Source organism: Colobus angolensis, unplaced genomic scaffold (assembly GCF_000951035.1).
Source record: "Colobus angolensis palliatus isolate OR3802 unplaced genomic scaffold, Cang.pa_1.0 Scaffold40, whole genome shotgun sequence".
In the NCBI taxonomy this organism is placed as follows: domain Eukaryota; kingdom Metazoa; phylum Chordata; class Mammalia; order Primates; family Cercopithecidae; genus Colobus; species Colobus angolensis.
In genome coordinates, this window is record NW_012117377.1 from 2,677,180 (window position 1) to 2,702,366 (window position 25,187).

The 25,187-nt window shown below is 40.2% G+C and overlaps 1 protein-coding gene across 5 annotated transcripts in view; it reads right to left on the reverse strand.

Moving 5' to 3' along the window:
• Positions 1 to 25,187, reverse strand: part of RGS7 (regulator of G-protein signaling 7) — a 590,904-nt gene that overhangs the window by 56,103 nt on the left and 509,614 nt on the right. For all 5 annotated transcript variants that reach the window (XM_011955683.1, XM_011955682.1, XM_011955681.1 and 2 more), the window contains one exon: positions 1,904 to 1,978. In XM_011955683.1, coding sequence (XP_011811073.1) covers positions 1,904 to 1,978 — 75 coding nt within the window. The remainder of the gene's footprint in view (positions 1 to 1,903; positions 1,979 to 25,187) is intronic.

Genomic DNA, 25,187 nt, shown 5'->3' on the forward strand with positions numbered 1-25,187 from the left:
AGTGGTGATACTTCTAAAAAAAACATATTAGTATGTGGCTTGGAGTCGTATAACCTTCCATGTAAAATAACATTATCATCTGTGAAGATTCTAGCAAATTGAACACTTCTGACTGTGAGAAACTATATTTCTCAAAAGGTGAGAAAAATCAGTTTTCTCCAACTGTGGAAAATAAGGGCATGCCTGTTAATTGCTGTCAGATTTTTCAGGAGTTTTGTTTTCTCCTGGCAAATGTTAGCGCCAGACAGCTCTGGAGTGAGGCCCTGTCATTCTATCATTATTGATTCACAAGAAATTAGATGTTATCGAGACAAAGAGAGCTAGATCTCAGTGATTCTGTTTTTTTACAATATTTCACCTTGCAATGCCTCATGGGCTTTTCATCATTAAATGAGGGCTGACGGTATGTGAAGAACAACATTGTAAACTAATGCTTCTCAAATGTTCAAAAAGAAGGGTGCCATGTGAAACACGAGAAAGATGATCAATACTGGAGATGGTGCCGAAAAGAGAGTATAAATGATGCCTCTATTGTGTCTAAGTGCTATCTTGTCAATTCATGTGCTTTCTCTTCTGAATCACAGCATGTCTGGGTCAGTGTCTGTTGGGGGAAACAGGACACCCAATAAAGTATTTCAAAGAGTAATTTCACTATTCAGAAAGTGGAGCGAGGTGGCTTAATGCACTTTTTGGAGAGCTGATAACAGTTTTGAATCTTGTTCTGCAAAAATAGTTCTTGGTGCCCTCAGGATGTGCTGTGAGCAGAAGATGAAAGCAATTAAGTAGGGCCAGCCACAAGAGAGACAGACCAGACAGGCATGCTTTGGTCTGACTTCGCCTCTCCCTCGGAGAGTTCCTAGAGGCAGATACATGTGAGCACAGCATCTGAGTTGGTTTTGTGGTGCTTCGCTTCGGCTTGTTTATCCTAACCTCAAGGTAAACTGCCTTAAAAGAAAGAAAAGGTACTTGGACCATCCTGGGGCCTTTGAACATGAAGCTACATGTTTCTAGGGATGGGAGAAAAAGGCAACATAAAATAAGACTAGAAAAAAATATTGGGTGCTTACTGCAGGGACACAGACTCTGGAAAACACTATGGCTAAGGAAATACTAAGGAAATAGTCACAGAAAAGAAGACCTTGAACTTTGTGGGATGTATTAATCTAGCAGGACCAATCAATAGGCTGTGTTCTCAAAGTGACTGCTACAGGCCAGAAATTCTTGTGTACATCAAGCATGTTTCATGGAATGAATAAAAATCCCCTCTAGTTGTACGTGTTGTTTTAAAAAATATGTAGAGACTATCGCTATGCATTTTCAAAGGCTTATTTAAAATGTCACTGAACTCGGAATAGCTTCCCCTGCACCCTGCACACCGATATTCTCTCAGGTAACGACCACTGAAATACAACCACTGTCTTATGGTTGTGTCACAAAATTCTACTGTTAAGAGGGGGTCCCTGCACTCTTTCTGTAATTAAATATCTTCTAGATGTCCCCCTTTCCTCAGGTTTTAAAATGCCCTTCTCTCATCAGTATCAGGTTTTCTAAGGATGATTTCTAAGGAAATCATCCTTAGATTTCCTTAGAAATCATCCTTAGAAAACCTCCATCTTCTTTTCCTCCTTTCCTGGGCTCTGAAGGCCACACCCTTCTCTGGGAGAGGAGAGGGGTCCTCTGCTTCCTGTTCCTCTCCTGTCAGTTAGTCAGTTCCACCGCTGTGTCTTGGGACCCTGGTGTGCTTGAGCATCAGGATGGGGCTATTCTTGAGGAAGGGAGGGCTGTGGAAGGCTGGGAAGAGTGAGGAAGATAGTCCATGACATGGGAAGACAGTGTTCATGGCTGACATCCTGTAAACAATGCAATCCATCACCAAGATCAGCACAACAAATGTCAGTTTTACCTTCCGTGTTTTGTGGGGGTTTCTCATTCTGGATGATTTCTTAATGTCCACTTCAGTTGTATTTACACAGCCAGGCTGGAAATGGAAAAACAGAGAGACAAATGAATCTTTGGGTATGAAATTTCTGACCAGGACAATCATGAATGACTTGCTCTCCAGAGCCCAAGCAAATGCCACAATGACACAAATCAAGGGAAGTGTTTTCTGGATGGCCACAGCCAGTCCCATCAGCAGTGGCCAGTCATAAAAGACATGATGCTTCTTAACTCTTCACACTTAAAGGCCTTCAGATGCCATCCTCAAATAACTCCCAGAGAAACAGGAAAAAGAAATACTTGGGCTGCACATGTGAAAGTGGTGTCAATATTTATAGCCACAAACCCAAGAGAAAGAGTGAGGGCGCTCCTGGACAAACAGGCCGATCCCCCTTGCTGATTATCTGCAGACAGCCTCTTGCAGAGTTCTCTCTTTATAAAAAGTGAGGCTGGGCCGGGCGCAGTGACTCATGCCTGTAATCCCAGCACTTTGGGAAGCTGAGGTGGGTGGATTGCCTGAGGTAAGGAGTTCGAGACCAGCCTGGCCAATGTGGTGAAACCCTCTCTCTACTAAAAATATAAAAAATTAGCTGGGCGTGGTGGTGGGCACCTGTAATCCCAGCTACTCGGGAGGCTGAGGCAGGAGAATCACTTGAACATGGGAGGTGGAGGTTGCAGTGAACTGAGATCGCACCATTGTACTCCAGCCTGGGCGACAAGAGCGAAACTCATCGCAAAAAAATAAAAAAAAAAACCAAAACAAAACAAAACAAAAAGGCTGTTATTAGATGGATGGCTTGCTTCTCCCAAGTTGGAAAGCTCAAATGGCTTTTAGTTGAGCCAGCTCAACTCCCAGAATGAACTGTCTTACAGGGACTGTGAAACTCAGCGACTAGGAATCTTTGTTTGCCATAGACAGAATATACAATGGTTAACATGTGAAAGATGGAGAAAGAAACTGGTAAATAAGATGCCTGCTTCTTCTGATAAATTCCCAACCTTCCTTTTCCTTAAGGGCAGGTGAACCCCTTTAAAACAGAGGGGTCGGAGAAGTATCGGCAGCCTGCTGTTAGTTTCCTGACAACCTCAGGAGTCTCATCTTGTCGGATTTATTGTTCTGTTGTACAGAAACAAATAGCTGCAAGCTTCTTGTATATTTGGAGGAGAGGAGGGGAGGAGGGGGGAAGAAGAGGGGAAGGGAGAGAATATGAATCAGGAAACAGAGAAGACAGGAGATTCAAAAATACATGGTAGCTTAAATGTAGAAAGGGCTTAGACATCACACATTGTTTAGAAGTGATGAGAAGTTAATGGCTGCATGGACTGTGTTTCCTTTACTTTTGGTGCAGGATTTAAGGATGTCTGGTATTAGTAAAAAACATCAGCCAGGCGCGGTGGCTCATGCCTGTAATCCCTACACTTTGGGAGGCCGAGGTGGATGGATCATGAGGTGAGGAGTTCAAAACCAGCCTGGCCAACATGGTGAACTCCATCTCTTTTTGTCTGGAAAATACAAAAATTAGCCGGACGTGGTGGCAGGCGCCTGTAGTCCCAGCTTCTCTGGAGGCCGAGGCAGGATAATCACTTGAACTCAGGAGATGAAGGTTGTGGTGAGCCGAGATTGCTCCACTGCACTCCAGCCTGGGCAACAAGAGCGAAACTCTATCTCAAAACAAACAAACAAACAAACAAACAAACCATCAAGTTGCATGTCTCTGCTCAATTTCTCTGTTTCTTCCCACAGATTGCAAGAAATTAAAGCATTAGATGTCCTTAGAAGTGACTCCAGAGAAACTGAGAATGCGGCAGTCTTCTGTGGAGTTGGGATGGGGTTGGGAAGGAAGGGCAAAAAGGCAGAGCTGATGTGATTGGCAGAGTCAGCTGTTCACTACAGTAAGAGGAATCAGCTCATTGTGTAATGAGGACAGAGGACACTTTCCTTAAAGAACCATCTCCTGCTAGCATAGCCATTGGGCCAAAACTCCATCATAATATTATAATGGATAAGGAAGTAAATGAGGAAAACATTTTTTTTTTTGTAGAATATGTATATACTACACATACACACACACTGTACTGCAAACATTAAGCAAATTATGAGTTTGGTTTGCATATCTATTTAGGAATAGAAATCACTGGTTCAGCACAGTGGTCGGCTTGGCAGTGCAGGAGGGAGGAAGGGCACCCAGCTGGGCAGGACTAATTTCCTAAGCGACACTGAGCAATGCACTAAACTACCCCAGCATCTGGTTGCTGAGTATCTGATATTTTGGTTTGATTTTTTTTATGGTTGGTCTAGGCATGTGCTTTTTCAAAAGATCCCTGGGATTTTAATATGCAGCCAGAGTTTACAACCATTGATCTAGGTGTAGCAAAGACAAGGTTTTTAAAACACTAAAGGATCGAGTTTTCATTTTCGATTCAATTTCTATTTCTTTGCAACCTTCCATCCCTAAGCCTGAACCATAACGGAAAGGAAGGCAGTAAAATTCTTTAAACTCCTATCAACATATCAGGAGCCAGGCACAGTGCCAGGTGCAGTGGCTGATGCCTGTAATCTCAGCAGTTTGAGAGACTAAGGTGGGAGGATCACTTGCTTTGAGGAGTCTGAGGCTGCAGTGAGCTGTGACTGAGCTACCACACTCCAGCCTGAGTGATAGGGTGAGATTTTCTCTCTCTCTCTTACTCTCTCTCTTTTTTTTTAAAGAGCCAAGTATGATAAGATACGTCATGGAGATTTTTTTTCTATATGTTAAGGGATGGGAAAAATTAGGATATAATATCCAGGAAAAGGAAAGCATATTTCTGCATGACCTGGAGGCAAAGAAAGATAAAGGTAAGCTACTGAGCTCAGCAGGTGCCTCATTCTTCTCCTCTGTGGAAGAAACTTGAAGAAGGAGTGTTAACAGGGAGGAATAAAAAATCCCAGACAAGCATGAGGTAGCCTGTGAAGTAGTTAGTCCCATGCCCATAGAAGAAGCTCCACATGTGATCAGAGTCAACATGAATTTTATATCATATGGGTGGTAGCAAGAAGGATGAGCTTAAGGCAGTGCCTCCCAACCCTCTCACGTGGCAGTCAATGCATCTGGAATGTCTTGCATGCCACAGCAGTAAAAGGCACAGCAGATCTAAGAATGGTGGGTGGATGGGAGCCTGAGGTTGGGACAAAGGCCACAGTGTGCAGGGATTTTATGCTGGAAGCAGATGTCTGAAACACAGACTTCAGCAGTGAGTTCCAGGTGATGAGATGGTACCTGTTGCAGCTGTCCTGGGAGTAGCCCACACCAACCTGCCTAGAGCAGAAATCGACAAGGATCTGGAAGATGTTCTGCAGGTGCTTGGCCCTCAGGCCCCACTGCACAAAATTGTACAAACAAAGCCTCTGGACCCCAAATTCTCTTCCAAAACCAATGTTGGATAGCAGCAGAGAAAGGCTGAGAAAACTGAAAGTGTGATCATTTATCCACAAATGACCGAGTCATCTAAACCAACTCTTTCGATATGGTGGCATGCAGAGCACATGCATTGAAACCTATCCTTCAAATAGGTTTCTGAGAAAACTATGTCAATTATAAAAAATACAGAAACTGTATTTTCTTTATACATCTGAGGAAGCTGAACTAATCTGAACTCTAAAACTCCTTCCATAAAACTCCTTCCAAATCAATTTTACTTCACACCAGGGGGAATAATTAACAAATGGCCCTAGAAATTGTGTCAACCATTGAAGGCATAAAGTGGAAAGATCCCCTCCCCAGAGGAACATATCTGACTGTCAGTCCTGAAAGAAATTAGAACTTTCATCCTCATGTTTAAAAGATGATGGCCTTTTAAATTTGATTAATGAACCATTAGCTTACATCTGACATTCCCACTTGAGCCAATTATTAACACCACTAATCAGCAAATTAATAAGAAAGCATTGATTTTAAAAGTAAATGTTATTAGAGACTGAACTGTAAGATATGTTTTATAACCCGGCTCCCATCCCAGGAAAATAAAATCTGCCAGTTAAAAATTTGTTACTAATGACTAAATGGTTAAAATAGTAAGCTGGATCTGGGATGCTTGTCTCAGAGGCCTTGTAATTTCTAAGGAGGCCTCATGGGACAGCTAATGGTTCAACAGATCTATGATATCTAAGTCAACTAGGAAATTCTTGAAGATTAAAAAAGCTTAGAGGCCCAAAGTTGTCTGGTATACTTCTGAATAATTAAGGTCATGACTCAGTGCTGATAACCCCGAATAACTGCTTTCAGAAGTCATGCACTGTGGTAAGTGAAATATGGCAATAATTTTTCTTGAATTCTCTTATGTATTCAATAAATATTTCTTTCTGCATCTAATTGTCAGATCTTGTGACACATGGTGAATGACAGAAACGAAGGCATGAGCCATATCCCAGTAACTTCCTGATACAATCAGAACGACAGACACATGAATAATCAGAATACGGGAGCATAATGACTAAGTGGAAGTTGACACAGAGCATTATAGGACAACAGAACATTCCAGACATCCATTTTTTTTTTCTTTTTTTTCCTGAGACAGAGTTTCACTCTTGTGCCCAGGCTGGAATGCAACAGCACAATCTCAGCTCACTGCAACCTCTGCCTCCTGGGTTCAAGTGATTCTCTTGTCTCAGCCTCCCAAGTAGCTGGGATTACAGGCGGGTGCCACCACGCCCAGCTAATTTTTTGTATTTTTAGTAGAGACAAGGTTTTGCCATGTTGGCCAGGCTGGTCTCGAACTCCTGACCTCAGGTGATCCACCCGTCTTGGCCTCCCAAAGTGCTGGGATTACAGGCATGAGTCACGTGCCCGGCCAAGACAGACATCCATTCTTATGCGCAGTCCGTTGGTTCTCCTCAGCACGGCAAACAATATTCCTTTAAACGTTGTTTTTAAGCAATTTTTCAATCTCGATGAGACCATGTTGTCTTTGGTTACTTAAAAAAATCAATTATCTTTTTGATGCATATATAATACGTACCACTAGCTGGCACCAGACCTTCATGAAATTCGTAAAATTGGTTTCTGCAGAGCTAAACATATCTATCTTCCCAATAAGATATAAATAACATTATCATTACCAAGTAGACATTCCATTAAAATGTTCAAATATATACTATTTGCTGGATACAGTATTAAGCACATGGTATTGTAGGATGTAAGGAATAATGAAATGCTATTTACATTAGCCTGGAAGAGAATTGTGTTATTTCTAGTGATTCAAAGATGAATTTCTTTTCAACCGAACTAAGCTGGGTTATAACATTATTATAACGTTGTTTATTATAAAGTAGGATTTAACACTGTAGAACCCATTCCTGAGGGAGTAAACGGAGCATATCACTGAGAAATATTACTGTCATAACGTTTACGTGAGTGTCCTCATGAGATGCAAAAGAGAAGCTGGAGTTTTTGGTTTCATTATTGATATTTTAAGTAAAAGCATCTAAATGCCATTTAGTTCCGTTCATGCGATAGTACATTTTTGTTAGTTATGGCAGAAGGCATACTTGTGTTCAGGACAAGTTGGCAAAACTTGTGGCGAAGAGCGACAGTGAGAGAGAGGAATACAGAACAGTTGTCTTTAAGTTCCATCACTGCAGCTGATGTGTACCTGGGAGAACAGTGTCCTAAATGACAGGTGAGTGGAGGATTAGAAATGCACCGTCAAACAGAGCTGATAGCAAGACATCAAGTACACCTTAGAAAGTTTTAAAAAAATCATGATTCTGGGAAAATTCAGGTTTGAAATATGCATAGTCCCTCCTTATCCTTGGAGGATATGTTTTACTACTGCCCACCCCCACAAAAGAGATGCCTGAAACCACAGATAGTAACAAAACCTATATATACTGTTTTTCTTATATATATATACATGCTTATCATAAAGTTTAACTTATAAATTAGGAACAGTAAGAAATTAACAACAATAACTAATAATAAAATAGAAAACAAGAATAACTAAGAATAAAATAATAAAATATGCCAAAACATGTGATGATGATGGCTTTGGGGTCATTCTGAAGTAAAGTAAAGGTGACGGCAATACCAGGACAGTCGATCTGATAACCTAGAAGGCTACTAAGTGCCTAACATGTGGGTACCATAGACAGTGTGGATCTGCTGGACAAAGGAGTGACTCATGTTCCAGCTGGGGCAGAAATGGGATAGATGAGATTTCATCATGCTACTCAGAATGGCACGAAATTGCAAACTTATGCATTGTTTCTTGAATTTTCCATTTAATATTTTTGGACTGCAGTTGACTATGGATAACTGAAACTGCAGACTGCAACCATAGATAAGGGGGAACTACTGTATTTAGATGGTCCCTGACTTACTATGGCTCAACTTAAACATTTTTACCCTTACTGTGAGTTTATTAGAGTATTAAATGCATTTTTGACTTATAATATTTTTGGCTTACAATGTCTTTATTGGGACATGACCACATTGTAGGTCAAAGAGCATCTGTATATATAATTATTAATTCAAATAGAAGTAAATTAATGAAAAAGAGTCACCTCTCTGTAATACAGTACAAGTTTTAAAAATTGCATGTATGACCCATAGTACCCCAATAAAAATGATCCCTTATTCTTACACGAAGTAATTATAGATTTTAAAGTGTACACTTACATGAAGTAACTATAGATTTTAAAGTGTTCAATCTCAGGATTTTTTTTCTTTTTTTTTTTGGCCCAGGCTGGAATGCAATGGTGCAATCACAGCTCACTATAGCCCCCACTTCCTGGGCTCAAGCAATCCTCTTGTCTCAGCCTCCTGAGTAGCTGGGACTACAGGTGAGTGTCACCATGTCTAGCTAATATTTTATTTTTAATTTTTAGTAGAGACAGGGTCTTGCTATGTTGCCCAGGCTGGTCTCAAACTCCTGACCTCAAGCAGTCCTCCCATTTCAGCCTCCCAAAGCTCTGGTGTTACAGGCGCGAACCACTGTGCCTAGCCAGGATTCTTTTTTTAAAGATCCAGTTCAAGCTTTTCTTCACTTTCTTAGGCAGTTGTCAGTTGATTCAGGCTCTGATTCTTTCAGCCCGCCTCCTCCTGACCCATCTGCTTCCTACACACAAACTGAAGAAAGTTGTTTGAGGAAATTGCTCCATATTTCTCCCATTCACTCTTTTCTATAGCATTTACTCATTTAATTGCTATTAGGTCTCATTTGCTAGCTACAGATTCTTGGGTATGATATCGTGCTTCAATGTATGCTATGAATGAACTCCACACGTCTGAGAGGCAGAAGGAAATGGAATTATCTGAAGTCAGCCTGAAGCTGGGGAAAGTGGTCAGGTTGAGTAGAAATCACAGACCATGGTAAGGTGGTAAGCACTTTGGTTTAATTCTTTATTTTTAGTTTTTAAGGTTTCTTTTTTTTTTTTTGAGATGGAGTCTTGCTCTACCACCCAGGCTGGAGTGCAGTGGCTGGACCTCAGCTCACTGCTAGCTCCGCCTCCCGGGTTCACGCCATTCTCCTGCCTCAGCCTCCTGAGCAGCTGGGACTACAGGCGCCCGCCACCACGCCTGGCTAATTTTTTGTATTTTTAGTAGAGATGGGGTTTCGCCGTGTTAGCCAGGATGGTCTCGATCTCCTGACCTCATGATCCGCCTGCCTCAGCCTCCCAAAGTGCTGAGATTACAAGTGTGAACCACCGTGACCAGCCCAACTTTGGCTTAATTCTAAACATAATTGGAAGCCACTGGAAAGTTTTAAACAGGAGAGTGACTTCATATGATTTATTTTTAAAAACTCATTCAGACCTTACACTCATACACACACACACACACACACACACACAAACTCAAAATGAATCATAAACCTAAATGTAAAATGCTAAATTATAAAATTTTTGGAAAATAACAGGAGAACGTGACCTTGAGTTGGGCGATTACTTTTTAGATACAACATCAAAGGCACAATCCATGAAAGAAATAATTGATAACTTGGATTTCATTAAAATTAAAAACTTCTGTTCTGTGAAAGATACTGTCAAGAGAATGAGAAGACAGGCCACAAAGTTGAAAAAAAAAATATGCAAGGTTATTATCCAAAATAAGTAAAGAACTCTTAAAACCCAACAATAAGAAAATACCACAACCCCATTAACATATGGACAAATGATCTGAACAGACACCTCACTAAAGAAAACATACAGATGGCAAACACATTTGTACAAAGATGCTCCACGCTGTATGTCATTGGGAAAATGCAAATTGAAATAACAACGAGATACCACTACACACCTATTAAAATTGCCAAAATCCAGAACACTGGAAACACCGATTGCTGGCAAGGATGTGGCGCCACAGAGATTCTCATTCACTGCCAGTGGGAGTGCAAAATGGTTGAGCCACTTTGCAAGACAGTTTGGCAGTTTCTTACAAAACACTCTAACCATTCGATCCAGCAATCATCCTCATGGGCATTTACCCAAATTGAGTCGAAAACTTATGTTCACACAAAAACCTGTAATGGATGTTTCTAGCAGCTTTTCCTTCATAATTGCCAAAACTTTAAAGCAACCAAGATGTCCTTTAGTAGGTGAATGTATAAACTGTGGTACATCCAGACAATGGAATATTATTCAGCATTAAAAAGAAATGAGCTATTAAGCCGCAAAAAGACACGGAGGAACCTTACATGCATATTACTAAGTGAAAGAAGCCAATCTGAAAAAGCTACAGATTATACGATTCCAACCATATGACATTCTGGAAAAGGCAAAACGATGGAGACAAATAGTTTTGCTTTTTCCAGATCAGTGGTTGCCAAGGGTTGGGAATAAATAGGCCCAGCACGAGAAATTTTAGGGTAGTGAAACTATTTTATATGATACTACAACAGTGAATACATGTCATTATACATTTGTCAAAACCATAGACTGTACAACATCAAGAGTGAACGCTAAACTACAGAGTGCAGGTGATAATGATATATCAGTATCGGTTAATTGATTATAACTAATGTACCACGCTGGTGGGGGTGGGTGTTGATAATGGGGGTGGCTGTGGGCAGTGGGGGAGGTTGCTGGGGAATTCAGCACTTTCCACTCAATTTTGCTGTGAACCAAAACTGCTCTAAAAAAATAAAACTGATTAAAAACCAACCAACCAAACAAACAACTCATTCAAGAATATTGGGTACTTTGAGAGCGGATTATCAGGGTGGGAACAGGACAACGCAGAAGCAAGGGGCCCAGTTTGAAGGTTACTGCAGTTATCCAGGCAAGAGATGATGGCGACGTGGATTTGCATGTCAGCACTAGAGATGATGTGAAGTGGTTACATCTGGGATGCATTTTGAAGGTATAATCAACAAAACTTGCTGATGGGTTGTGACTGTGGGCATGCTGAAGAAAACAGAATATCAAGGATGACTCCCATGCCGTCTGCTGAGATGGGGAAGCCTGTGAAGAGAAGAGAGGAATCCAAAACCGATTCCTGGGTTGTATTTACATACAATGTTTGTATTTGCTGAAGTCTCCAAATGGAATGCAGCTCTTTATGCAGTCGCTATGAAGATCACGAATCAGAGCACTTCCAACACAAATGCCTGTGGAATCATCTGCCCTTGGCCTGTCCTTTTGTGCCATTGCATTTTTGCATTATCATTGGTGGTATGAACATATCACTGAATCTGCACCATTAAAACATGATGCTCCATTCCTGAGAATTTGGTGGCGCTGTCTCTCATTACTCAGAGTCTCTGCTACACTTTCCTAAATTCTTCTTCTGTAGTCCTACCACATTCTGCTCATCTGCTCTAGTTGAAATCAGACCACTTCAGCCTCACATCTAGGAACTCTCTGTGCATCCTTCAGTGATATTCTGTTTTTATAGACTAGGAATTGCCTTGCAGGTACCATTCTCGAAGAGCAACCAAGAGGACTCTAACCAGTACATTTGCCTATAGCTTCTTTGCGGTCACTGGGATTACCCATGTTTAATGTTCAGCTTTAAAATACTTAAAATGCTCCCAGCTAGAACTGCTTTGAAATTTAAAAAATCACTGGGGTAGAAGCTAAGTTGCCATAATTATCTTTAAAATAGGGGCTCCTGCAGGAAGAAACAAAAGGCCTGAGGCAAGTGTGCATGGACACTTTTCTGTGACACCTGGCCTGCTGCGTGCACATGGGCGATTGATCTCCTTCCCTTTCTATGATTATGTCCCTGCAAAAATCTGGCTGCAGTGTGAAGACATGCAAAGATTTTCAACTGGTTGAGAAAAAAGTCCCTCTTAGGTTTGAGACTGAACATGTGTGCTCCAACTTGTCCTATGTCCTGGGTTGGCATATTGGGTTCTTTTACACCCATAATTGAAGTGGCATTTTGATTCTCATTATACTGTTCCTCTGGTATTCCATTGGTGGGAGGGTGAGTAGCAACACAGAATTTTTGGGTTCCTGGTCTATGGGCTTAAATGGGTCATCAAACACCTTAAACATTTTTACTTTAACCCTTAATATGTTTCTTGAATGCAGAAATTAAGACATGAAATCTAGACTATGTCTCTGGTGACAACATAAATTTCCCCAGTGTAAAAGTGAGGTGGCAAAAAGTAGGAAAATGAACTAGCTACTGAACTGGAGAAAACAATCTTTATTTTTTTGCATGGTGCTATTGTTAGTACTGGTGACTTAAATGGTATGCTGTAAAGGCTAAAGAGAACCAAATAAAATTTCCTGTAGCATAAATAACTCACAGTAAGTTCAAAGCCTTATAATAATTTTTACAGCAGATAGCAATGGGATAACTAGGAAATGAGTTTGGGAAAATCATCACATATTGGAATTAACCTTGAATTACAATAGCGGTCTTGAATTCAATAGCTTTGAATTGCAAAGGACATGGGGGCTCCTAAATCATGTGTTCCCAAATAGAAAAGGGGCATACCTCCCTGTCTTAGTCTCTTCAGACTTCTGTAACAAAATACCATAAACCAGGTGGCTTATAAACAATAGACATTTAGTTCTCACAGTTCCGGAGGCTGGGAAGTTCAAGATCATGGCAGTGAAAGATTCTGGGTTGGGTGAAGGTCACTTTTCAGTTTACAGAAGGTTCCTTCTTGCCGTTTCCTCACGTGATGGAAGACATAATAGTTCTCTCTCGGCTTCTTCGATAAGGGCACTAATCCCATTCAGGAGGAAAGAATCTTCATGAACTAATCACCTCCCAAAGATCCTACCTCCTAATACCACCACCTTGGAGGTTAGGATTTCAACACATGGATTTGGGGAGGACACAAATATTCAGATCAGAGCCTGCCCTTTACAGGACAGACATACAGAGAACGGCCACAACACACACACCTCGGTTTAGCAAAATCTCTGTAAAGAAGATTAATTTCAAAGATATACTCTGTTGCATTCAACTTGATTTCCAAAAAGAGAAAAAGATTTAGTAGTGTTAGAAAAGAGAGTTTTACATAAAGTTCTTTTCTAGATTTCATATTTATTGCTAAGAGCCAAAACTTTATTTTATTTTCACTGCTAGGGAAAAAAAAATCTTTTAAAATAATTCCCAGGCATCCCTGCATTCTTACGTAATCAAATCCAAAACAACCGTCTTTCCTTGATGATTCGAGGTCATGATTATTTGAGGACAATGTTATTTTGCTATCTTTAAGACAGAAACACCTGTGAGGCTAGATGATCCCAACTCCTAATGCCTTTTGAGCTATTATGTGATTTTATGCCATTTTTAGTTCCTCTGCCTTATCCCAGTTAGCTGTCACTTTTTGCTGCTCTCAGCATCCTTGACTCCAGCCCTTCTCATTATTCTCTAATTCATTGCTTGGTTCTGATGTGGATCAGGAAACTATACAAATGCTCCTTTGCCACAGGGGTCTCACATTTTAGCAAATGAACCAATGCACACAAGTTAGAGTGTGAGAGTTTAAACGACTACTTTGGTTGAGACTTTTTGAGTTTATGTCTTGGCTGAGTTTTGGATAGAAATAGACTTGGGGATATAAGAGGTAAGAAAAAGTCGAAAAACTGTAAAAAATAAAATCTGGACAAGTTCTCATGACATATTTAGGAAAACTTATCAGTACATAAATATCATAGAAGCCAATTGAAGGGGGTCAGAAGTAGATGACATCAAACGTTTATCTGGAGTTCTAAGAAAGAGGGTGGCATATGGAGAGCTAGAAATTTGTTGTGTGCTCTGAGGGCTGGGGAGGAAAGCTAACTGAGGTGAAGGGCAGCATTCTTGGGTTGCATCTCCCCAGATCCTGAGTGAACAATGATGTACTCTCTTGTCTACACCCAGATTCTTTTGGAAAAAGCCTGCCAGATTCAGTGCTAATTTTGGTTTAGTTTCCCAAAAAGGATAAAGTGTCCAAGCCAGAACTTAGCTTCTCTCCCCTCCTACCTATTCTTTTCTTGGTTTTCTGTCTTTCAGTGAGTTCCTCCAACCATCCATCAAGAGGCTGAAGCCATCATCAAGGAGGCCTCATTGAGCCCTCTTTTCCTCTTACTTCCCTCACTTGACATCAGCGTATCTTGCAAACTTTACCTCCAAATATACCTCAAATCTACTGGCTTCTCTCTACCCTCACTGTTACTACCCTGCTCCAAGCTGCCATTATCTCCCACCCGGACTATCACAACAGCCTTCTTATTTGTTCTAATTCCTTTCTTGCTTTCTTCTCCCTTTCCCCAAGTTATTCTCTACAAAGCAGCCAGTCATCTTTTTAAACTACAGCAACATCACATCGCTCTCCTCTTCAAACCCCCAAAGGGCTCTCATCATGCTTAGGATAAAAGGCAAACAGCTTGCCATGTTCTATGAGGTGTTATACTTTTTTTTAGACGGCGTCTCACACTGTCGCCCAGGCTGGAGTGCTGTGGTGTGAACTTGGCTCACCACAACCTCCATCTCCTGAGTTCAAGTGATTCTCCTGCCTCAGCCTCCTGAGTAGGTGGGACTATAGGAATGCGCCACCATGCCCAGCTAATTTTTGTATTTTTAGTAGAGACAGGGTTTCACTCTCTTGGTCAGGCTGGTCTCAAACTCCTGACCTCGTGATCTGCCTGCCTTGGTCTCCCGGAGTGCTGGGATTACAGGTGTGAGCCACCATGTCCGGCCAAGGTGCTACACTTGGCACCTCTCTGTTCTTGCTCACTTCACTCCAGCCTCACTGGCCTTCTTTCTGTACCAGGCCATTTCTCTGTGCTAGGTGCTACTTCTTTCTCCAAATACTATGTAGTCCCTCTTGATCACATCACCTTGCTATTATTTTTATCACACCACTTACCTCCACCTGGAGGCTTTTTGCACATTACACTTGTTTGTTTTCTGTGTCTTTCACCACTGAGGGGTAAACTCCTCAAATGTAGGGACTTTATATGTCTTGTTTAGTATCTGTCACCGGAGTCTGAAATTTCCTAGTACCTAGTAGGTGCTCAATGAATGTTTACTGAATGAATGAATGTGAAAGACTTTTTGAACACTACTCGACTATTAAAAATACAAAATGAGTTTTATTTTCTGTTTGCTGGTGTGTGTGTGTGCATTTGTGTGTGCTTGAGAATGTTCACACCTGTAGCTTAACCTCTTGGCCAACTGGTCATCACCTCTCATTATTATCATACATTTATTTAACAGGAAACAAATACTCCAATTCTTCGGTTAGCCTTAAAAGAAACATTTCTAGTGCAAAAAATTTTAGCTCAAATGTTCTTTTCCTGCACAATGTAATTAGCCCATTGGTTGATAAGTGTAAATGGCTGATAGCAGATTGCTTCCAGATTTGATGGGGGTTAAGTAATTAAAAAGCAGGAAGACACTGGAAACTTAGAAAGCCTCAGTTTTAGAGAAGTCAAGATGAGAACAGAGCAAGCCTCTCTGTCCCTGCCTTTATAACTTTGTTTAAAGCGGTTTCCATCTTGACCTACAAATAAATATCCAAGGACAGACGATAGCTGTGCATTTCTTTACCTGGGTGTGCAACGGCACAGCAGAGTTAAGACAACACAAATGAGCCATATCATACAACCAGCACATCTCCACTGGGCCGTATTATGGAGCTGAAGATTAAAACTCGTATGAGAGAAACTTCGATTCCAGATACAAAGTAAGAAAAAATAAAGTTAATAATGGCTCTTCTATCGTCTAGTATTTTGACATTTTTCAACTACAACCATCATCTAATATGAGTTTCATAAGCATTCTCTAAACTATATAGATTAGTCCACCATGATCCTAATTTTCACTGAAACATATCAAAGACTCATGCCTTGGAAGAGAATATAAATATTATCTGGTCTAACCTAGCATTCAAGTCATGATTTATTCTGGCAACTTCTACAAGAGTCATTCCACCTTAGCTCAGATGCTTGTTGCATACTTTCCCCAAAATAGCTCCATCTGCATCACACTTGAAAGAAAATTTCTGAATAAGTCACTTATTTAAAGGACCATGCCACTTTTAAAACATGTTAATAATCATACCTAAAAAAGACAAATAACATGATGACAAAATAGTTAAGATTCTTGGAAAAGTAGTAACTTCTTTCAGCCTTGGTATCTCTTCTTTCAGAGCGAGTGCAATCAAAATAGTTCCAACCTCCTCAGCGTATGAAATACCACATGTAAAAGGGGTCAGCACAGTTCTCGACACACAGAATACGCAAAGCACATATTAGCTGCCTGTAGTATTAGTATTATTAGTGGTATAATTTGTTATAAATGAAACAATACCATAGAAGCAAGGCACTGGGTCTTCTATGCTTATCAGGATTTTTTTTAGACGGAGTCTCACTCTGTTGCCCAGGTTGGAGTGCAATGGCGAGATCTTGGCTCACTGCAACCTCCACCTCCTGGGTTCAAGCGATTCTCCTGCCTCAGCCTCCTGAGTAGCTGGGATTACAGACGTGCACCACCATGCCCAGCTAATTCATATATTTTTAGTAGGTATGGGGTTTCACCATGTTGCCCAGGCCAGTCTCAAAATCCTGACTTCAGGTGATCCACCTGCCTCGGCCTCCCAAACTGCTGGGATTACAGGCATAAGCCACCGCACCTGACTGTTTGTCAGGATTTGAGGAAGTTGCTAACTGAAAATAAACAAGTTGAACTATATCGAATGGAGGAAAAGCAAAAAGCGAATAAACTTTAGTAATTTTAGGCCAAATATCAGATTTAATTTTAAAAGAATGAGTATTTTGGGGGGGAATAAATATAGGGTGAGCATGGAGGCAAGAGTGTAAAACTCAGTTCACTTCAAAGTTCTTCTGATCTATCAAGCCAGACCAATACATTGGAGTTCTGTTTTCTTCTCTTCCTTTTTTTTTTTTTTTTTGTTTTTTGGAGTTCTATTTTCTTAATGGCAGTTTCCTTTTTTTTTTTTCTCATAAGGGATAACTGCTAACATTTGAAAATACGTGGCTGGGCGCGGTGGCTGATGCCTGTTATCTCAGCACTTTGGGAGGCTGAGGTGGGTGGATCACCTGAAGTCAGGAGTTCTAGAACAGCCTGGCCAATATGGTGAAACCCCGTCTCTACTTAAAAAATACAAAAATTAGCTGGGCGTGATGGCGGGTGCCTTTAATTGCAGCTACTTGGGAGGGTGAGGCAGGAGAATCACTTGAATCCAGGAGGCAGAGGTTGCAATGAGCCGATATCATGCTGCCCCACTGCAGCCTGGGCCACAAGAGCGAAATTCTGTCTCAAAAATTTAAAACAAAAATAAAAATAAAAAAAGAAAGAGAAAAAGAAAAGAAGGAAGGAAGAGTGAGAGAGAGAGAGAGAAAGAAAGAAAGAAAAAGAGAGAGAGAGAAAGAAAGAAAGGAAGGAAAATATGTAAGGACAAATATCTTTTTTTTTTCTTTTCTTTTCTTTTTTGAGACAGGGTCTTGCTCTGTTGCCCAGGCTGCAGTGCAGTGGTGTGATCTCGGCTCACTGTAACTTCAATTTCCCAGGCTTAGGTGATTCTATTGCCTCAGCCTCCCAAGCAGCTGAGACTACAGGTGTGTACCACCATGGCTGGCTAATTTTTGTATTTTTTGTAGGGATGGGGTTTTGCTATGTTGCCCAGCTGGTCTTGAACCCCTGACCTCAAGCAATTCTCCTGCCTTGGCTTCCCAGGGTGTCAGGATTACAGGCGTGAGCCACTAGGCCCAGCCTGACACATATCTTTATGTTGAGTTTTCTGTTAATGAAATGTAATTTGTTTTGAAAAAATCCAGTTATTGATTGTGAGGCGGTACATGAAATTATCGTGAGGGAAATAGCAGAGTTGAGGAGAAATCTAGAGTTTTTTTGTATTTGAGAGAGGATTTGCTATCTTTTAAATTAATCTAGATTGCTTTTAATTTTAATTTAATTGTCTTTCTTAGGAAAGAGAAAATTCATTTGAAGAAGATAGCTGATGTCCTCTTAAGGGAAGATAGCCTATCTTTTCTTTCTTTCTTTTTTAAAAACACAATCTGTGCATCTGGGGAAAAGCAAATGAACAGGAAAAAAAACCAAAGCTCAAATAATGACTGCTCTCTATGAAATCAGAGTCCATGCTGGTCCCGTCATGGCAGATTGAGCCCCTGTTGTTAGCTCAGTCAGCCCCTCACAGCCTGTGTGCACTTGCATGCCTGAGTGTGTTTGTACACATTTTAAACCTCTTACTCTGCTTTGATATGATTTCAAACCTACAAGGATTGCAAAAGTGTTTTAAAGAACTCCCATAGACTCTTTATCCAGGTTCTCCAATTGTTAACATTTGGCCCCATTTTCTCTCCTTCCTTGTCTATATTTAAAAGAACATCTATTAACCCTTTCTACTAGCAAACAGAAATTCAGCTATAGTAGGAATGGTCCAAGAGGCTGGCTTCTCAATAGAGTATCAGGGTTAGATGCTCCCCTTCCCTCCCTGACACCTGCCCAGACTCCCACAACTATGCAAGATACCATCAGTACTTGAGATCAATACTACCCTCTATCCATTTCCCTGAGAGTTAGTTGTTGGCTCTCAAGACCTTCCTGCTAGCATCACCCCAACCCCCATCCACATCCTCATCATTTCAGAAGAAACAGGACAGAAATCTGGTCTCATCATTTTGAAAAGTTGCCAATCCGCAAGCGATAAAAGCACCAACTTAATAATAGGGGAAGCAGTTTTTATTCTCATTCTACCCATGGCTCATATAAATAGCATCAGATATTACATAATAATAGGACACTGTATCTACAAATCTATTCAGGGATAGAAAGAGCAGACAGAAGATGAAAGATATAGCCAGGAAGCAAAAAAGAACAGTTTCACTCATAACGGCTTGTGATAGCCAGATTGTCAAAATATTTTTCAATCCAAAGGAACAGATGGGAATAATAGACAGAAATGCTGTTCCATTTTCAGAGCACAAAAGAAATATTTAAATTTGGATGAACACATTTTGGACTTTCTAAAACAGTTCAAGGTATCAGTAATGAGATCATGGACTATTGATAGAAGAGGGAGCATCATGAGTATGGGCTGATTTGACCTTCAGAACAAAAAACTTGCACAGTTCCTACTGATTTCAACCTAATTTGTTTCTCATGAACACCACAAAACTGACAATGCCAAAGATAAAAATACGTATGTCACTGATGTCTTCCAAGGGGAATATTAGGGAAAATATTAGGGCTCTGCTACAGGGTAAGCTCCAGATGAGCGCATGAAATTATGCATGTGCACTGCACATCAGTTACAAAATTAAAAAGCAACATCCCTGAAATCTATAGAATACTATACCTGCTGGCTCAAACCCAGAGGTAGACATGAACATTTCTAAGGGATATTTATACCTGTTGCCTCTACATGACGCAATCCATGCTGTGACTCCTTTCTAGCAGCCTAGCATGGCTGATAATATGTAGCTCCCTCTCAGAGATATTGGGACAGTGGACATATACTGCCCTTTGTCTGCCTCAGAGTTCAAGTAGACATGCAAGGTGCAGTAGACCATCTAATATATGAAAAAATTCAATCATTTCACTAATATGAAATAAAAACTAGTTAACATGCAAAAGCCGGTCCTGGCGTGATATAATATCCTGCTGTGCCTTAAGAAATGACAAAGTTTGCATCTTATGCAACAGAGATTGCATGGGGTTTTGGAGCAAACGCTAGGTTTTCAGTCATCATTAGGGATTTGACTCTTAACCATATCAAAACCAACAAAACCCAACTCTTCAGAGTCTTGCTTTCTCTTATTTGTTAATTAAGGAAAAATAGGTACCCACCCCATGATGTTATTGTAAAGAATAAGTGCGATAATAAGTCTAAAAAGCTTTTGCCACCAGATACTGCTATACAGGCAATCAATGTCATCCATAGCAATCCACATGCATTACTGTTCTCTTACATTTTGTAGAAAGGAAATCCAGGTGGCATGCATTTAATATGTGTTTTAGAGTAGTGTAATCTGAACAGAGAAGTAGCTCGAACAGCAAAGGGACAATGCTGGAAAGTGACAAGCTTCTCGATAACTGACAAAGTCCTGTCGCCTCGTCTCTGGCCACTGGTGTCTTGGTCGGTTCAAATATTGGAGCCCCGTGGAAAAAAAAATCTGTGTGCTTTTGAAACTAAGTCAGTGTGTATTTAATGTCATCCAAAAGGATGTAGGCAGGGATGAGGGAAATCAAGAATTATTCATTTACTCATGAATTCAAAATCTATCCATTGAGTGTCTGCTGTGTTCCTGGTACTTGACTGAGGTCTAAATACAGAGCCAGGGACCGGTGAAGCCTTGTCTCTGTCTTCTTATAGGGAATAGCTACTACTTCATATTTACCACCTCATTCCCAGCATAAAAATCATTTATAGAAAGTACTTTCATGTTCATCTCAGAAGTTTTTTTCCCTCAATATTATGAAAGAGATGATTAGTTCTGCTTAAATATTGTGGAAGTTAACCTAAAATATAAATGAGTGGTGAGAGACATTCTTAGTTCAGGAGGGAGATTTGGCAAAGAAATCACACGCCACAGCTGTGAGAAGTATACAGGATTATCCCCTTATTCCCCTCTTGATCTAGGGCTTTGTGTCTGTTCCTCCTGCTTACAGGTTACTGTAAGGTGGTTCCAACAGCATCTTCATGGGTCACCCTTTTCACTGGGAAAGGTTTCATTGATGCTAGGGCTTAACCTAGTTTTATTTTTTCCACCACCCTTTTCAAATTCTATTTTCCCAGATTCTACCGTGGCAGGTGCCCTCCATAACAGTCCCTATTGACCTCCTTCTCCTGGCATTCCCACTATGTGTGGTCCCCTCCCTCACTGCACCAGGGTTGGTTTGTGTAACCAATAAACTATGACAGAAGTGATGACATACCACTTACGAGATTAGGCTAAAAAACATGAGGTTTTGACATGGGGCTGTCTTTCTATTTTGGGATGACAAGGCGGAAATTCTGTCTGGATACCCTTATGGAGAGGTGCATGTGGCCAGGAACTGAAGCTGCCTGCAAACCACCATGTGAATCAAGCGAACCATCAGCCCCTTCAGATGACCATAGCTGTGGCCAACAGCTTGACTGATGCCTCATGAAAGGACCTGAGCCTGCATTACCAGGAAAACCACTCCTGGATTCCTGACTCTCAATAGCTGTGTAAAACAGTGAATGTTTGTTGTTTTATTCTGCTAAGTTTTGGGATAATTTGTTATATGGCAATAGATAACTAACATACTTAACCTTCAAACTTCAACTCCAACTCTTCTGATCCCCAAAAGTCTTTTTCCTGATTATACCAGGTCATAGCTATCTGCTAACCTTTTTACCCACTGCCTCTTCATCTCCTTTCAAAAGCATGATTGCTAAAATAACTTCAGCTACCAATTACTGAACAATGGCTGTGTGCCAGGTACCGTCCTAAGCAATGTACATATATTATTTCCATGTGTTCTCAAGGGTCCTGTAGGGTAAGTATTTATTTTTCTCATTTCGAATGAGAAGTTTGAGGCTTGGAGGCATTTAGTAAAATCTCACTCAAGAAAGAAGTTGGTGTTTGAGCCAAATCTTTTTAGCTGCAGTTGCATCCCTTGAACACTACATCACATAAAACTGTCACAGCTGTGTGAGTCCTCTTGAAGTCTTTGTATCTGAGACAGGAAAAATATAAATGGAGAGAAGCCACCATGTGCAGAGCTTATGCACAGTGGCAGGAGTGGGAAGAGAAGTGAGAAGTTTTATGTAATCCACATTTGGGCATTTAGCTCATGACACCATGTTGCCCTCCCCAACTTATGTCTCATAGGATAACTTTAGATTAAAGAAATAACATAAAAATTAAAGAAATCACAATTCTGCATGAGGCTTTTCTAAATCATGGAAGAGTATGCCAAAAATCCATAACATTACCATTCTTCATAGTAAAGTTTTTGTTATAGAAATCATAAGAAGCCTAATACAAGCCAATTTCACCTTGGAATATGCATGTCAAAATTCTAAATCAACATAAACCAACAAAATCCAATAGCACATTAAGAAAATAACACAACATGACAAAGTGGGGTTTATTTATTCTGGGATTTCAAGGATCACTCAACATTAGAACATCTATTCATAGAATTCACATATTACTATTAGATGTAAGGACAAAAATGTATAAAAAGCTTTAGAAACTAGTTTTATCAGTATTTCTACTTGTAAAAACAAATACACTATAACAGTGGCTCTTATTCAGGGGTTCTGCAAGATCAAAATTATTTCCATAAAGATAGGAAGACATCACTGCCGTATTCTCAGAAATATACAGTAGATTTTCCCAGATATTGTGATGACATGTATATAGCAAAGGAACTGAATGGAGAAAGAGACAGGTGAATGGAGTTGCCTTCTAGTAAGCTTAAGATTAAAGTGATTTGCAAAAGTATAAAACAGTTCCACTCTTCCCACTAATTTTCCCTTGGAAAAGGTGCCAATTTTTCATTAAAATTATGCTGATTGTGTTATTAAGTGATTGGTTTCCTATTGCTATCTTACATGAAAAAATAAATATTTAAAAATTCATTGGTTTTACTGTTGAGGCTGATAAAACGTGTAAAGCAAAGACACTTCAGGATACACAATGATTTTTAGGAGTGAAAAGAAATAATAAGACCAAAAACTAATAAGACCATTTTCAAATGTTCAAAATTTGATGTAAGATACAAATGTAAGGTTCCAATTTCTTAATTCTATACATAGTTCCTTTAAAAAAGATACAACAAAAAAGGAAATCTCATGTATAACAAGAGTTTTTTCTTTTTTTTTTTTAAAAGAGCGAAACCTAACAAGAAATGCATGAAACATGCACAAGAAAAATCTAAGATGCTCCTGAATAACACAGAAGTTGGTAAGAACAAATGCTTAGGATGACTCAGCTTCAGAAAAAAACTCAATTCTCCAAAGTTTTCTATCAGTTTATAACATTTGAATGCCAAAAAGGGTTCTTTTCTGGTGTTAGACAATTGATTCCAAAGATCACATAGCAAAATAACTAGGAAAAACCTGAAATGAAGAGCAACAAGTAAAAGGGGTATTGGGATTGGGAGGGTCAAGACTTATGAGACATAAAACACTAAAATTCAAACAGTGATGGGCGGAAGGTGATATCTCCAACCCAGATGATGTCTTTGAACCATTTTGTTGCCTGTGTAAGGAACTCATCATCCGTTTCCTAGTACAGGCCTCGCTAGCATATTTCAATGATAATTCCCTAAGTCTTCCCTCCTTTCTTTCATCCTAATTTTTTCAGAGTAATTCTACCATGTGGTGTGAGATTTCCAGAGAGGTGTATCTCTTAAACAGATCGATTCTATTTTGCCTTTAATTACATTTGTTTCATCCAACAAGTTATCCCCTTCATTTTCCTTGGTTCATTGTAAGTTCTACCTTACTCATCCTAATGACTTTCCTCTGTGATCTGTCATGTTAACCTCAGGGCCTGGCTTTGAGCAGCATCCTGAGTTAGTGGAAGGAATCCTGAGCTGCAATTCAGAACACCTGGGTTCATTCCCAGCTCCTCTCAAGGAAAAACAAGTCCTAGGGGGAAATAAAACAAAACTCAGTATCTCTACACTTCAGTTTCCTTATTTATGAAATGAGGACAAAATTAATACCAATTGATATGGTTTAGATATTTGTCCCCTCCAAATTTCATGTTGAAGTGGAATCCCCAGTGTTGGAGGTGGGGTCTGGTGGGAAGGGTTTGGTTCATGGGGGTGGATCCGTCATGAATGGCTTAGCGCCCTCCCCTTGGTGATGAGCGAGTTCCCCAGAGGTCTGGTTGTTTAAAAGTGTGTGGCACCTCCCCTCCTCTCTCTCGCTCCTGCTCTCACCATGTGATGTGCCTGCTTGCCCTGTTGCCTTCCACTATGATTGTAAGCTACCTGAGGCCTCACCAGAAGCAGATACTGGAGCCATGCTGGCACAGCCTGCAGAACCATGAGCCAATTAAACCCCTTTTCTTTATAAAGTATTCAGTTTCATGTATTCCTTTACAGCAATGCAAGAATGATAGAACACACCAACCTAACAGAGTAATGTGAAATTAAAAAGAGAGTTTATATATGATCACATTCCACACCAGTGCTGGAGTTACCAAGAGGCAGGAAGGTGTTGTGATAAAGAGTATGGGTCCTGGGACCAGAACACCTGCCTTCATTAACAGCTTCCTCATTGAGTACTTGTGGAACTTTGCACAACTTACATGTGCCATGTCTGAGATTCTTTATCTGTAAAGAGAAAGGATAACAGTATAGGCATATCTCATTTTTTTGTGCTCTGATTTATTGTTCTTCACAGATATTGTGGGTTTTCGTTTTGTTCTTTTTACAGATTGAAGGTTGGTGACAACCCTGTGTCCAGCAAGTTGACTGGCCAATGGCATGTATCTGCTTTATATCTTTGAGTCACATTTTGGTAATTCTAGTAAATATTTCAGACCATTTCATTATTATTGTATCTGCCATGGTGCTCTGTGATCAGTGATGCTTGATGTTATTGTTGTGATTGTTTTGGGGTGCCACAGGCCGTTCCCATTCAAGATGGCAAACCTAATTGATAAATATTTTGTGTGATCTGACTGCTGTGTCTTCCACTCTTCGGGCTTCCCTATTTTCTGAGCTACAACAATATCAAAATCAGGCCAATAAAAACCCTAAAATGACTTCTAAGTGTTCAAGTGGAAGGAAGAGTCACAAGTCTCTCATTTTAAATAAAAAACTAGAAAATATTAAGCTTAGTGAGGGAAGCAT